Raw genomic sequence first — 15,439 nt, 5'->3', positions numbered from 1 at the left:
CCTGCATTGGGTAATGCCAGGAGGGGATCCCCTGCCAGTGCCCCCCGCCAGGCAGGGGGACTTTGTCCACAGCTGCCCCCAGTGCCCTGCCAGGAGGCTGAGGACCCTGGCACATCAGCAACGCTGCTCCCACCCTGCCTTCAGGCCAGCCTGGAGACCACAATGGAGAAATCGTGCCCCCATGGCAGGGGGACTTCCTCAGCCCGGCCACCAGCACTCTCTCCAGCCCTGGGCTCAGATGGCTCCTGGCTGCTTCTAGAAACGGAACTCTTCCACCATGAGCTGTTGGCGGGAGACCTGGCTGACGCAAACAAATTCCCACAGGTAAATCCACCTGCATCCACGCACGCATGATTGCATCCATGCACGCATGGCATCCACAGGGCAGGCCCACATCCACGCATGGCTGACAGTCAGGATAGACTGCAAGCTGCTATTTTGGGGAAAACAATGAGAGGAGATTTCTTCTTCTTTTTGTTCAGGCTCCCAGAACCTCAGCCCTCCTGAGATCTCTTGTTTTGGGGGCTTAGGATCCCTGAACCTCAGCCCTCCTGGTACTGGGCCGGGTCCTCTGTTGGGGGGGTCATCCTGTGTGCTGCAGATGCTGAGCAGCATCCCCGGCCCCCTCAGCCTGCCCAGCTCACCTGTCACCAAACCTGACTCCACATCTCCACTGTCCCGGGGTAGGAAGACAGAACCGCCCCTGAGTGACAACCACCATTATTGCTTAACGGCTTTTTTTCTCCTCTACTCTGAACACATCTGAATTGCACAGCAAACACACATTGACCGGAAAGCTGCCGGAGCCCCCTGGAGCAGGTACAGCAGGTGCAAGTGTCCCGCGTGGACCCCACACCCAAGAGAGCAGCATAGAGCAGGACCTCGGCTCCTCCGCAGATCCCAGGCTGAGAAGCTAAGCCACGCTCTTATCTGAGAATGCGTTCCTGCCTTCCCTCCCCCAGACACATGGAAACCCTCCACCTGACATGGGGTGGCTGCCAGCTCCCCGCACAACCCGCTTTGCGGCAGGGCCAGCTCTGCAGAGCCTGAGTCTATAAAAGGGGGAAGAGGTGTGCACAGGCACTCAAGTTCGGTGTTGAAATAAAATCTTGAGCAGTAAAAAGTTTCACGTGTGTTTGGGAACAAGGCCCTAGGGCCAAGAAGCAGCAGCCTCCCACTGGGCCCCTGGCAGGCTGAGACCACTCTCCCTTTCCTGGGTGGCCAGCATCCTCCTGGGCTGGGCCCCTCCTCCTCCACACACCCCTCACAAAAGACTCAGGTGCTTGGCTAAACAGGAGAGGGCTACAGCATGTGAGTAGCCCCGTGGCAGCCCCACCCTGAGGGTGGGAGAGGCCTCATGCTCAGATGAGGGCTTCAGGCAGGGGGTGCGTGTGGCCCCGAGACCAGGACGGGGTCCCAGCCTTGGCTGCCCAGCTCCCGGGTGGTCAGTGCCACCCTTTGTGTGAATGGAGCCCCTCCCCCAACACGGGCCCCTGCACTTACCTCCGCTCATGGCCCACGCACCACGCCTGCCACCCGCAGCCGGCCTTCCACACCGGCACCGTGTGGCTGAAGGCCCGCACGCACGGCTGGCGGCGGCCCACCAGGGTCAGCTCCTCCTCAGCACACACGTGGGGCCTGGAACAGAGACACGGAGAGTCAGCACCTCGGCCACCCCCAGCCGGCAGCACCCACCTCTCCTGCACCCCCAGCCTTGGGTGTCAGCTCATCTGGAGTGAGGTCCAGGCCTCCACAGCACAGTGCCCATGCCAGTGCCCCAGGCCGGCTGTGGGACCCAGGCTTGAGAGCACAGGAGCTCAGGAGAAAAGGCAAGATGACCGCCACATCCCCCACGCATGGGCCACAGCGTGGCTCCTGGTACTCTAAGACCTCGCAACACAGCCACCAACGACGCTGCCTCAACAGACAGGAACTGTGGCCTCAAGGCACAGTCACACCTCGTCCAGAATCCAGGACCAAGCGCGGGCCCATTCTGTCCTCTCCACCCCAGCCCTCCCCACCTCGCTTCAGAGATATCCCCAGGCCTGATGCTGCTGGGGCACACAGCTGGGGTGAACCCAGGCCCATCCACTGTGAAGTCGGTGGCTCCCTGGCAGACCTGTGTCCCCTCTGTCCTATGACCCACACTGGTGAGTGTTTGCTCTTGGAGGAGGAGGTGAAAACCCCAGCCCCATCCCTGCCAAGCTCCTTCAGGTCCCTCCAAGGCCTCTCCAGCCCAGAGGCTGCATAAACCAGGGGAGGGGGCACGCCAGGGACAGGCGCCTTAAGCCAGCCATCCAGACCCCACCGGGCTCGGAGCAGGTGGAGAAAGGACTCAGGCCCTGCAGAGGGAAGGGTCAGAGGGAGGGACCCTCCAAAGACAGCCACACGGGCCGGCACCCCCAGAGCAGGGGCTCACCCCTGGCCTGCCCTGACCGAGGGGTGAGAAGGGCTCCCTCCACAGAGGCAAATTCGGGGGAGGAGGACAAGGCTCCAGCGCACGTGTCCCACTGAATCAGGTGATGTCTGGGGGGGCCTCAGAGGAAAGAAGAGGCTTGTCCTGCTCTCCCAGCTCTGGACTGGCTCCCCAGAACCAGGGCTAGGCACACCTGGTGCGGGCCGGTGTCTCCCCTCCAGCCTCAGGTGCAGCAAGCCTGGCAGATCCCGCCAGAGCCCCTCCCACCTCCTGGGGGCAAGCAGGTGGCATGGGTTCCCCCAGCCTCCTCATCAGAGGTCCCCACCCCACTGGGAATATTGTCCAGACTCGGTACTGCCCTCCGCCCAGGCCTTGCCAGGAGCTCCTAACCCGCCGCCACCCAGTGGGCCAGACCCTGGCTCAGCACCCACAGACTGCACGCCCCGTTCAGCCACCCTGGCCCCAGGCCAGCCGCCCCCAGATGGAGGCTCTCGCAACGGAGGACTTATTTTTCCTCTTTCCCGGGGCTCGTGCTGTGTGGGAAGCCCTGTGTCCCCTCTGACTTCAGCCCACCCCCTTGTGCTGAACAAATCCAGAAAGCACAGACCCAACACAGTGGTGGCAAAAACTGAGAGTGGCAAATGGCAGGGCCTCACAAGCCAGGACAGCAGGGGCTCCTCCAGGCTGCTGTGGCACCCGGAGGAGGGACCCTGGCCTCCAGCTGCCCACCCACAAAGGGGCAGACGAAGGCTGGGACTAGAGTCCAGCTCCAGGTCTCCAGTCAAGTCCGAGAGGGGCTGGGGCTGCTGCTGGACATGTCCTGCCCGTGACCTCCTGCCGAGAGGTTCTGCCCACACTCTCCCGCAGTTTCCCAAACGTCCCATCCCAAGGCTGAGGCTTGCCCACCCGAGGCAGCGTTGATTCCTGGAGTCCAAGCTCAGGTGACTGCAGGGCAGGGGCACAAGCCAGGGCACGAGGCAGGACAGAGCTCCTCCTGGCCATGAGCAGGGTCCAGGTTCCCCACCAACTCCCAGACAGATTGGCAGCTGCAGCCGAGAAGCCTCCACAGCAATGGGGACCCTCCAGCTAGGCAGGATCAGCTGCATGAACCCAGGGCAGGTGGAAAGGCTCTGCCATCGCCTCTTCCTGCACCAGGAAGACAACTCTCACCTGGGTGGAGAGCGAGACTTTCAAAAACCCCAACTATTTCTACCTGGGAGCTAGGGAAGAGGTGACTTGTTCAGGAGTGTCTCCTCCATGCCCAGCACCAGGTCCTTTCCTGACGTTACATCATCGAATCTCTCCCCTCCCAGGGAGGAAGTGACAGTGACCCCCTGATCTGCTCAAGGTCACCAGCTAATGGTGATGACTAAGGGCCAGGTCTCTCCCACCTTCCCCCAGCACTGTTGGGCCTCTGTGTCCCAAGGGCCACGGATCCCAGAGTGAGAACAGGGGAGGGGGCAGGACCAGAGGTTGGATCAGGGACAGAGGGTCATGTCTCCAGGGAGAGCCCTCCTCAGCCTCCCTGGGGCTGGGTCCTGACCTCATTCCTGACCCCCAGACTACAGCACCCATGGGGGATGGTCTCACAGCCCCCAGGGCCACTGCCCCACCCTGCTGTGACTCAAGGCTGACCTCTGTGGATCACATCCTCCCAGCACCCGCAAACACACAAACACTCTCACACTCACACTCTCACACACAAACTCAGACTCAATCACACACATTCACAACCACTCATACACACACCCACACAGTCACACACTCACAGTCACATACACCCTTACTCATACTCAATCACACACACCCACACACACAGTCACACATACTTTACATGGACTCGAACACACACTCACACACAATGAACTCACACATACTCACACACTCAATCACACAAACACAATTACACACATTCACAAGCACATCACACACATTCACACTCACATGTATGCTTACACACTCAACATGCTCATACACTCACACACGTTCACACTCTCACTACCATACCCACAATCACATACACACAAACACACAATCACACATTCACACTCAAAATCACACACCCTCATACACACATACACTTACCCACACATACATACGCACAATTACACACACACAAAATCACACACATACACATTCACACTCACACACAATCACACATACTCTCATACACACTCTCACACGCTCACATACACATTTACAATCACACACACATACACTCATACAATGATACACTCACACACATACACAATCACACACATACACTCACGCGCTTCTGTACCCTCACGCATGCAAGCTCACAAACCCACACACTCGCACACACATATGCACTCTCAAACTCCCATCACACACACTCACAGATACACACACAGGCACACACACACTCACACACTTACACACTTTGCCCTCTGGCTGCCAGGTGGGTTTAGTCAATGGGAGGACCAGCAAGAGATGTGGGAGAGGCACTGGGGTATGGCCCTCCCGTCAGGGGCGGGGGCTGCACCCACTCTCTCCAGGTTCCAGGACCCGGCCCCCACCCAAGGGATGACCTTGGTTCCACGGTGGCACCCCCGTGCTTCCTGTGTGCTTTCGTGAAGATCCCTCCCCAACCCCTCCCGGGACAGTGCCACCCCCGTCCTCCTCCTACTGACAGATACTCTGTCCCCCTGAAACTTAAAAAATTCACGCTTTCATGTAACAGTGTCAAATTTGGGATCAGAGACAGGTGTTTTAAAGAACTAGCGCATCTTGGAGGGCAGAACTCATGATGAACGCACCCACCCCACCGACCGTCGGGCTCTAGGGCTGCAAAGCGTCATGCAGTCGTTCTCAAAGTGGGGTCCCCTGGCCAGGACCAGCCGCCCCTCCTGGGAACCTGCAGAAATGCACATTCCTGGGCCCCACCCTGGAACACTGAATCCAGGACTCTCGGGGTGGGGCCCAGCATTCCTTGGGGAGGGAAGGATTGTGTGTGTTTGCCCAAGCCCACCAGGGGATGCCGGAGCACACTCAAGCTTGTAACCCCAGGCCTAGCGGTTTGAAGCAAGGTCTCACCACCAGGCAGCCTGGGTTTGAATCTCAGCTCCCCACGCCCCATCTTTAAGACGCGCAGGTTACTGAACCTCTGCCTCAGTTTCCTCACCTGTAAAATGAAGACTCACAGCACTGACCTTGCCAGGTTGTCATGAGGGTTAGATGAGCCCTCACAGAAAAGGGCTCCTGAGCCCTCAGGAGGTGTGAGCTAATGTTACTGCAGATGCTGGGACTATTTATTCCGGAAAAAGTGTCACTTGTACCTCGAAAGTGGGCCATAGGAAATGCTACAGGCATTGAACGCTTTTGCCATCCCTGTGCTTTGCAACGCACTTACCCACGGCGAGCCCTGGGCACAGGTGGCCTTGAACTTCTTGCCATATAAAAACGGAAGCGGGGGGGGGAATAGGCCGATGATCCCTGAGCTCCTGGGCTACAGGGTCCAGCCCCTGACTCTGCAATGGCCCCTGTGCTGAGGGCAGCCACTGTGAAGGGACTCTGTCACCATCTCAGGATGGAGATGACACAGAGAGGGCAGAGCTGTGAGCTTGGGTTTTCAACAGACACTCCAGGCCTGGGGCCTGCTGTGCAGCCTGAGGAGTCACTGACCATCTCTGAGCCCTCAATTCAGCATCTGGAAAGCAGGTGTGATGACAGCTCGGGCCTCCAGGGCTTGGAGACCTCAGGGACACGGCTGGGGTTGGGGATACTGAGGGGTTGGGTGCTCCCCTCTGAAGGGCCTTCTTGTCCCTCCTGGCCCTCCTCAAACCTCAGCAATCTCAGCTGCCACTAACCAGCAAGATGACAATGCTGAAGGACTCACCGAGACCCCTTGCCAACCCCACCCTGGACCACCCAGCAGCCCTTCCTGCACATCACACCCGTCACTCTCCAGGCCCCTGCCCGCCTGGTGCGCCCTATGTCTCCCCAATAACTCCTCCCCCTCACGGCTCTCCCCAAGGCCAGAGGGCCCTTGCCCTGCCCAGCCAGGCTGTGGTCCCTGAAAGCAGCTCCTGGATGGCTCTTGCAGTGACCCCCAACAAAATTGATTGATCATCAATCAAGCCAGCCTTCAAGGGCGGAGGGGGTGAGTGTGGGAACGACTGTCTCCTCTGGGGACTTCAGCACCGCACACACGGCCACAGCAGCCTTCCCGCACCGCACCCACGGCCCCGGCAGCCTTCCCGCACCGCACCCACGGCCCCGGCGGCCTTCCCACCTGGGAAGATGGACAAGTTGGCGGGGGGAGGGCAGGCAGAGGAGTGGACAAAAAGAAACCTCCCACTGCTGCACATGGATCTGAGGAGAACCCAATAAAGCGCCTGGTGACCTTTGACAGGACCAGAGTCCCAGGCCTTTCTGTTGCTTGCGGCTGGATCCCACCTCCCATCTGGTGGCGTGGAACAGGAATTCCCAAACTACAAAGTGGATCCGGCACAGTCGGAGGCGGAATGCTCCCAGCTGTCGGGCCATCTGCTCCCGGGCAGAGCTGGGGCTCCACAGGCAAGAGATGGGCATGCTGCAGGGTCCCTCCAGGGCAGGCAGCAACAGTCTGGGCCCAGCGACGGCATCACCAGGTTGGGGAGGGGGGGATCCAGAAACCGGGCAGCCAGCCTGGCTCAGCTCCCCAGCCTGGCTAAATGCAGCCCCTGAACAAACCCCTGTGGTGTGGGCGGCGGGGGTGAGGGGAGTTGGGGGGGCTCACTCAGTACAGCAGCCCTGGAGGTGGGGCTCACTCAGGCCAACGGCCTCACGGTTATTTTTAAAGGCTCGTTTTTACCCCCATGCTTCTCCTCTGCTTATGCTTCCCAGGCCCCTGCGCAGCCAGCATGGGGGGAATCTCAAGGCCCTGGGGTTGGGGGAGCCCAGCTCCTGCCCTGGGGCCCCTTGGACCCTCAGGTACCTTCCTGTAGACAAGGAGACAACGAACAGTGTCACTCAAAGCCCCAAAGGCAGCAGCTCACAGAAGTGAGAGCTCCTTCCCCTCCAGGTCACGTGCTATGAAACTCAGGGCCCTAAGGGGAGGCTGAGAACAGCTGTCTTCTACACCCTGGGGTCGGGGAGCAGGCCTGCTGACAACCTGCAGGCCTCAGGCTCACAAATGGGGCCCTTGGAGCCCATGGCACCAGTGGATCCAAAGAGCTACTTGCAAGATTGGACTTGAGCTTGCAGGGCCCGACCCGCCCTGGAGGGGAGGCATCATATCATTAGCTGATTCCAGAGCACTGGGCCATTTTTGTAGCACAGCTACCCAGAGGGGACTCCATCAGAGAGAACCTGAGCCCCTCGAAGCAGACACTCCTCTCTGCAGCCCAGCAACACCTCTCAGGGTCTCCAAAATGTGGAGCTTCCAACCATGGCTGGTCCAAGCCCTGTGGGTCCATGCCTTAGCAGGTGGGCAATCGGCCCACCTCTCCCAGACCCTGTTCCCAGATGCCCAGCCAGCAGCCTGGGACCTCCTGCATGAGGCCCCAGGAAAGAGGCCAACCATCCTTCCTCATAGTGGAAATTCACTTTGGAGTGACCTGAATCAGCAGATAGATCAGCTCTGCACGCTCCAGGGATGGGGCAAAGCACCTGGATCTGCGAGTTGGAGGGCACCCCCCTCACTGCCCCCGACAGCGTCTCCTAGAGGCCCTGGCTTCCAGCATTAACAGGAGGTTGGCAGTAAGGCTTCAACTCAGCAGCCAGTGGTTCAGGAACACTCAGCCAGAGGGGGTGCCGCTGCCCCGTGCCAGGCCCTGCCTGCTCATCAGATTCCCAGGAGGAAAGGGTAATGGGGAGGACAGGATCAGCAGGGACTGAGCACTCTCTGGGATCTGGCCTGCTCCTCTGGGGTAAGGGAGCCAACAGTGCCCTTGCCCCACCCCCGTACCAGAGCCCACAGCTTCCTCCTCCTTTCTGCTCCACCGAGTGAGCCTCAGAACAGGCCCTGCACTCCACAGCCCAGTGGGGACCTCTCCAGGGTCCAGCTCAGGGTCCCCGCACTCACTCAGCCCGCCAACTTTGGCCCACTGCGGCCTGGCTGCATGTCCAGGCACATGCCAGGTGCTTACAGGACAACAGGCCTGTGGAAGGCACGCCTGCCACCGTCACAGAACTCAGACTCTCGCTGGTGGACGATCTGTGAGCAGAGGCCTCCAGTGGATATGCCTACAGTCAAGAAGATAAACCAGGGGCACAGGCCCCCAGCGCAGCCACCGCCACTTACTGCAGCCAGGGAGGCTCCCCAGGAGAAGAGCAGGATGTGAAGGACAGAGAAGGGAGAGGAGGGGAGGTTTGGAGAAAGGATGAGCAAAGAGAGCCAACTCTGCTGCAACCCATTTCCACCATTTCAAACAGCTTTGCCCCAGGGTCACGAAGGGCCTCCCGAGCCCAGGTGCAGAGGCAGAACACAGGAAGCAGACCCTCCACTCCTTTCCTGGAGACCCCAGCAAGTCTGAGTCCGGCAGCGGGCCCAGGAAGGTCACCGACAGTTTCCGCAGTGCACTGGTGGCAGAGGCCCCTCGCAAGAGCAGGGACATCCGAGCAGAGACAGCGGGACATCCACCTCCGCCGAGCAGCAGCCCACCCCTGGGACTCTGGGGAGCCTATGCCCCTGGAAGCCCCTGGCTGGTCCCAGGAGGAGGTGGCTGGCTGAGCAGTGAAGGCCACTGTGGTGTCCCTTCTGAGCCTGCAGCTCTCCTGGGACAAAGGCATTGGAATCACAAGAAAGAGGAATGTCCCGCCGTCATGTGGAGTCAGGACTAGGGCCGTTCACACTGCGGATGCCAAGGCCCCCAACCCAGGGACAGCAGGGCTTTGAAAAGGCCTCCACTTCTTGGAGTAAAGCCAGACCCAGGGTGGGGTCTTGGGAGCTTGGATCCCCTCCCCTCCACCAGTTCGACGTGGCAGCTTCTCCTGTCAGTCCCCAGGCAGCTGCAGCTCGGTCCTGCACGGCCAGGTTTGTGGTGGGCCCTCGAGCACCAGGCCCTGCGGGGGAGTGCTGGACAGGAACAGCCTGAGGGCCCCTCTGCGGCCCCTGGACGGGGAGGCTGTCAGACAGGAGGCCTTCACCTGGGCCTGGCCCTCGCCCACCCGCCCCTGCCAGCAAGGCCAGGGAGTGCTGGGTCGGGACGCCAGCGACTCCCCCCCGCCTCCTCCTCCACTGCCGCACCAGTTTTCCTTTGAGGCCAACACAAGGATTGATTTGCTGTTCAAGAGAGACCGCTAAACGGCCCGTTGGGGAATCATCTTTCAAAATTAAATTCATCTCGGCTGGCTCCCTGACCCTCTCTTCCTGCACATTCTGGCACTAAATTCCTTCTCCAACAGCCCAAAGCACACGTGTTTACCACACAGACCAACTCCATTCAGCTCTCCCATCTGGGCACGGCTCGCCCCTGCAAAGGCCCCCAGATCCCAGGAGACAGGCTTTGGAGGGAAGCGGGAACAGACGGCTTCCTCTCTGCCTTCTCCCAGCCGGGCTCTGGGGCCAGACCCTGCCCGGAAAGGGGCCCAGATTCCTCACCGCCTTCCAAGTACAGTATCTGCCTGAGCCTGCAGGACCCACATCACGCAGCAAAAGAAGGGGAGAGTGGGAGGAGGGGACGGGACACGGCGAGGGGCCCTGCCACAGAAGGGCCTCCGACTCGACCCTGGAGCCCTGTGTCTCAGCCACCTCCTCCCCAGTTAACGCAAACAGCCCATTGTTCTGGAGCCCCAGGGACAAAGCCTCGGAGCTCGGTCCACCACGGGCCTCCAGAGGCCCCGGGGTCTCTGGACGACCCGCAGAGCCCTCCCAGCTCCTGCTACTCACATGCTGGGCTGCAGCGGGAGCAGGGGCCGCGGCGGAACGCTGGCGCCCACGGGCACGGCGGGGAGCAGCAGCAGCACCAGCGCCAGGACCACCGGGCGCCCCGCTGCCCTCGCCTCTTCAAGGAACGACATCGTGCGCGCCGGTGCCTCCTCCGCTCCCCGGCTCACAGGCGACCCCGGCGGCTCCCCAGAGCCTCCGCCTCCACGTGCGCCATAGGACGCAGCCACAGGTGCCTGCGCCGGGTCCGCGGGGCCCAAAGTCGCTGCAGGTGCGGAGCGTCCCGGCTTCCCGCCCGCGCCCGAAGTGGCACCGCGGAGACCTGATCGCCGGGTACACCCTGCAGGCACTCGCCCCAGCGCATTGAGCACAGTGCCCTGGGCCCAGAGCCTGGAAGGCCGCCACGCCCCCGGCCCGCCCCCAGCCCGGACCCCAGTCCCGACCCGCCCCGGCTCCCCCACCCCGTGCGCCCTCGGCCCCGCCCCTTCCCCCTCCCCATCTCCCACCCCACCAGCGCCCCGCCCCCGGCACGGCCCCTGGACTTGCCCGGATCCCTCACCCCAGCCCAAGCTCCTGCTTCCAGCCCCGCCCCTGGCCCCTCCCATCTCCGGTCCCGGCCCCGCCCACAGCCTTCCCGAGTCCCGCCCCAGACCCCGCGGGGCTGGCGCAGCCCCTTTGCGCTCCCTGCTCGTCTCATGCGGAAAGTCCAAGTCCTAACCGACTCTAGTGACCAATCCAGGAGGGGCTGGGCGCCAGGGGGCCACACCCCGCAAAGGCAGCTCTCTGGGGTCCCGGACCCCAGACCTCGACCTCAGGAGACAGCCCTCAGCCTCCCTCACTTCTCACGTCCCACGGGGAAGCCAGCCTCGGCTTGTCCTGCCCGTGGACTCTCCGTTCACCTTCGCCCTGACACCTCACCCCCTTCCCGCAGGGCAGGGGTCGGGGAAGGGCTTGAGGAGGGCGTGGCCAGCCTCTGCAGCCCGAGTGCACCCTGGACACCCCTGCTTCGGGGACCTGCATTGTTGGTTCCCAACCACCTTCTGGGCATCCCCGTTCCTCTTTCTGTGCTGCGTGTTCTTGGACAGTGGCCTGGAGTGGGTGGGCGCGGGGTCCTAGCAGCCACAGACAGGAGGAGGCGCTAACTTCTAGGGTGCCCATGGGCACAGAGGCACTGTCTAGGGTGCTAACTTCTAGGGTGCCCATGGGCACAGAGGCACTGTCTAGGGTGCTAACTTCTAGGGTGCCCATGGGCACAGAGGCACTGTTTAGGGTGAGGCTTCTGCGAAGCAAGATTCACTTGTCTCCTTTGAAACCTGGTTTTGGTTTGAAATTGACTGACTCCAGGGGCCAGGACCAGGTAGTCTCAGGGATGGAGATGGAGTCTCTGGGGTCAGATCTACCAGACACTCAGGAGAGTCTCTTTTTGAATAGCGGAGGGAGATGCAATCTGGGTGAGACCAGATGGGGGCCAGGTGTGGCCCCCTCATTAGCCACACACAGAGCCAGCCATGCCAGTCCCTGCTAGAGAGGTGCGCTGACCATCAGCTTAGCCATTGAAGCCTGGCCAGGCCCTGTTCCTTGGAACCTTCCCCCTCCAAGGCTTCGTGTGGTCTGGGGGAGGAACTTCTAATAGGGAGCACTGGAGGGAGCCCTGGCTGGGAGGAGCTTGGGAAGGGAGCACCCCGACTGTCCCGATAGGAGGGACAACATTACCCCCAACACACACAGGCTGTCTGTGCCTCCACACCACCTGGAGGCTACAGTCCTCTGGGGGTGGGTGGCCATCTGGCCAGCCTCGCTGTCACCCCAGCTTTACAGAAGGGAAGACCTAGGTCACAGGAGGGGGAGCACACCAAATCACCCAGCTTGTGAACTGCAGATCCGGGAACTGAACATAGGGGTCTGGCTCTGGGGACCTTCGCCTAACCCTGTAATCTGCTGCTTATAAACAACAACAGCAACAACCACCATTGACAGGCACAAAATAGCCAGGAATCCCCAAGAGGTGAGCTAGTTCACTGTCTTCTAAAACCCCAACTACCAGTTGGTGCCCCCGTTGCTGATGCTCCAAACACTGCCCTACTCTGTCCTACGGGGCTCTCAATCCTGCCTCTCACCCACCCCCACTGACCACCCTTCCCAGAATCTCAGCTGCAGGGGCTGCCCCAAGCCTGGGTTTGGGGGCTATTTTCCTCCAGGTCTCCCAAAAGCCTGCACCCAAGAAAAGCTCCCCAGTGCGCCACTTCTGTGCTGGGCCCCTGTCCTCGGGTGGAGGTGCAAGCCTGTGAGTGTCTCCCCCACCCTGAGAGCTGTGGAATGGCTTCCCCATCTTTACATCTCATCCCTGCTCTTTGAGAGCTGGCTTGGCACACATAGGTGGTCGACAAGTGTGTGTAAAGTGAACGAATTAACACCTTGAAAAAGTTCACCAGCTTCTCTGCTGAATTCCAGCTGGGCCTGGGACGGGGGGTGGAGGAGGATGACTCACTGTTTGAGAACATTCTCCAGCTTATCAGAGGAAGAAGGAAAGAATGTGGATGGATCCTATGGGTTCAAAAGGAGGTCTCTGGGCAGGGGAGGGTTCAGGTTTTGAGCAGCCTGAAACGTATAAAATGAGGGGGCCCTCTGGAAGAAAAATCATACAAAAGTAAGTTATTTTACAAAATACTCGACCTCGTGTGTGCATTTCTAGGGCCCTGAAACATGACCTCTGCTGGCCCAGCAGAACCCTGCCGCTACGCACTTCCCTGTCCCAGGCACTGCCTCTATGCTCTCCCCTGTCCTGGGCACTGCCGCTATGCTCTCCCCTGTCCCAGGCACTGTGTTGAGCAGCTGGGGGAAGAGTCCTGAGCAGGCCCCAGGTGGGGAGGCAGGCAGGAAGGGGATATGTCCTTCTTGCTGGAAATCCCTGTGGTCAGGACACCTGCCGCGCCCTCCCAGGCCATGCATAGCTTTTTCCCACGCCATTCAGGGTGATGGGGGCAATCCACTGGGGAGGTCTGTGGTCTTCCCCCACTGTGCTCGCTCGTCCCTAGACAGAACCCTCATTCTCAGGCACAGCAGGGAGCTCACTTCTCTGACAGGCAGGCCCCTGGGGCTGTCTGTGCCCCTACATCTCACCCCCTCCACCCAAAGCCCAGGTCCTCTGCCCAGCCTGGTACTGGAGGGCATGGGTGTCACTCAGACATGTGACCGTCTCAGTCCCAAAGTGTGTCTTCCTGCTCACAAGACAGCCGAGCACCAAAGAGGGTACCCAGACTCGATACATGAAAACAGGCATTAGCCTGGCGTGTGTGTTTAATACACTTCTATATGCAGATTGAACTCATGGTAGACAAGGCTTCTTTTATAGCAAAAAATAAACTATGCAGAGCACAGTAAATATTCTCCAAGAATGATCTTTGTCCATTGTCATAATAAAGTGACAGTCTGTGGGACAGTTACTGCAAACATTTTCCCAGTCTGTAGTTTTGGTTTTAATATGGTTACTGAGGTTGTCAGACTATATAAGCTTCGAATTTCATGTACTAAGATGTATGTAGTTTTTTCTCTGCAGTTCCCTCCATTGCTTAGAAGCACTAAGCTTAGAAGGTTCACTAATGTTTATTCTTTTTTGTTGCTTCCATTGCATTTATTTATTTATTTCCATCGGCATTTATTCTGCTGTCCGCCGTGAAGGAGGACTCTCCCTGGTTAGCCAGTGGTTCAGGCACCATCAGCCAGCCCAGCTCCTTCCACTGATGCGAGGCAGCTTCTTCATCCCGAACTCATCACAAACAGACTCTGTCTCTGGGTATTTCCACTGGGCCTTAGCTCAGCCCCAGACCGTTTTACGCTTGTCCTGCGTTCCCAGGATGAGACAGAAGGGCCTGCCGTGTTGATTCTCATGACAGCTTATCGGGAGCTTGTCTAAACGACGGCACAGCTGGTACCTCCCCACTACTCTCATCTTTCCCCTGAACATTATACTGGTAATTCCCATTTGTCATTCTTCCAAATGAATTTTGGAATCACTTTGCCCAGTCCCTTCAAAGCTGCACTGGACTTCTCATTGCAATTGCCTTAAATGTATGCATGGAGAAAAATGGACATTTTCAGAGTCATCAAACTGTGGGAAGGGCAGGGATCGCAGCAGGGGATGCACTTTCTGACCCCCAAGGAGGCAAAGCAGAGAAAGGGCTGCTGCAGAGACTGTTGCGGGGCACTGCCCCCTGGTGCAGAGCGCAGGTATTGGAACCCACTGGTCCCGTGGCTGGACCCACTGGCCTCCCTCTGGTCCTCTTTCCAAGTGGGGGCTTCCCATGGCTTCAAAGACCCGTTGGGTTACAGCTGCAGCTCAGGCCTCAGCTCCCAGACCAAGTTCCATCCTAAACACCTTTCAGGAAATCGTAGCCAAACATCCCAACTCCACTGTTAGGTTTGCCAGCTCCACTTAGGAAGTACAGACCCGACGAGTCATCACAGCCCTGCGTGTTCTTGGGAAGGCACCAGGTGGGAAGCAGGCTGAATGGAGGTCTATATTAGACCTCAAATGTAGATGCCCACACCCAGGCCTGCAAGAGGGCCCTGAGCCACAGCACCTGGCATGGAAGCCTGGGTGTGGGCCCCACCCACCTGGTCCCAGCATCCCCACCCCCCACCCTATCCAGTGGGCTCAGCTCTCCCGCTTCTCCCCTCTTTATCCCACCTGGCCTCGACTGCCTCAGGCCTGGTGGGGCACCCAGGCCACCACTCCTGGGTTACACGCAGAACTGGGCTTGGCTCAGAGCCTCTTGCCAATAGACACGAGGAGTGGACAGGCTTCCATTTCTTCCATTTTTAAATCTGGCAAACAATTCCTCTAGCTTGCCTGAAAAGCATTACTAAAAGACACTACCTTTCCATGTTTTTGTCTCATTCTCTGCTGGAAATAATAAAAACAGCCTTTGGATGGAGGAGAAATAACGTAGGGAGAAAGAAGAATCAAATCACCAGCTCAGTGGATAACTCAAGGCGCTAATTTCCAAAGCAAACTGCTCCCCGTGTCCGGTCCGCGGGCTGGCGGTTACACACTTCTTCCCTGCAGCCTGACTTTAATCCTTCCAGAGCTGAGAGTCCTACAGAGAGAAATGCAAAACATCCCTGAAAGCTCCCTGAACGAACATTTCCATCAATCCAAGAAAATAATCCAGCATCTTTTCTGAATTTTCACAGAC

At 59.3% G+C, this 15,439-nt stretch overlaps 1 protein-coding gene across 30 annotated transcripts in view; it reads right to left on the bottom strand.

Moving 5' to 3' along the window:
* LOC100434611 (multiple epidermal growth factor-like domains protein 6) overlaps nt 1-10,613 on the bottom strand; it is a 123,931-nt gene extending 113,318 nt beyond the window's left edge. For 25 of the 30 annotated variants that reach the window (XM_054542436.2, XM_054542425.2, XM_063715642.1 and 22 more), the window contains exons 1-2: nt 10,248-10,468; nt 1,504-1,638 (exon numbers count right to left, since the gene is read on the bottom strand). In XM_054542436.2, the coding sequence (XP_054398411.1) occupies nt 1,504-1,638; nt 10,248-10,378 (266 nt within the window). In that variant the 5' untranslated portion in view covers nt 10,379-10,468. Of the gene's footprint in view, nt 1-1,503; nt 1,639-10,247 lie in introns of all 30 variants that reach the window. The other 5 variants (XM_054542467.2, XM_054542489.2, XM_054542422.2 and 2 more) reach the window with 3 other exon arrangements.
* Nucleotides 10,614-15,439: the final 4,826 nt, after the last annotated feature.

The sequence above is a fragment of the Pongo abelii genome, chromosome 1 (assembly GCF_028885655.2).
Source record: "Pongo abelii isolate AG06213 chromosome 1, NHGRI_mPonAbe1-v2.0_pri, whole genome shotgun sequence".
Classification (NCBI taxonomy): domain Eukaryota; kingdom Metazoa; phylum Chordata; class Mammalia; order Primates; family Hominidae; genus Pongo; species Pongo abelii.
This window is presented reverse-complemented; position numbering and strand designations above follow the sequence as displayed.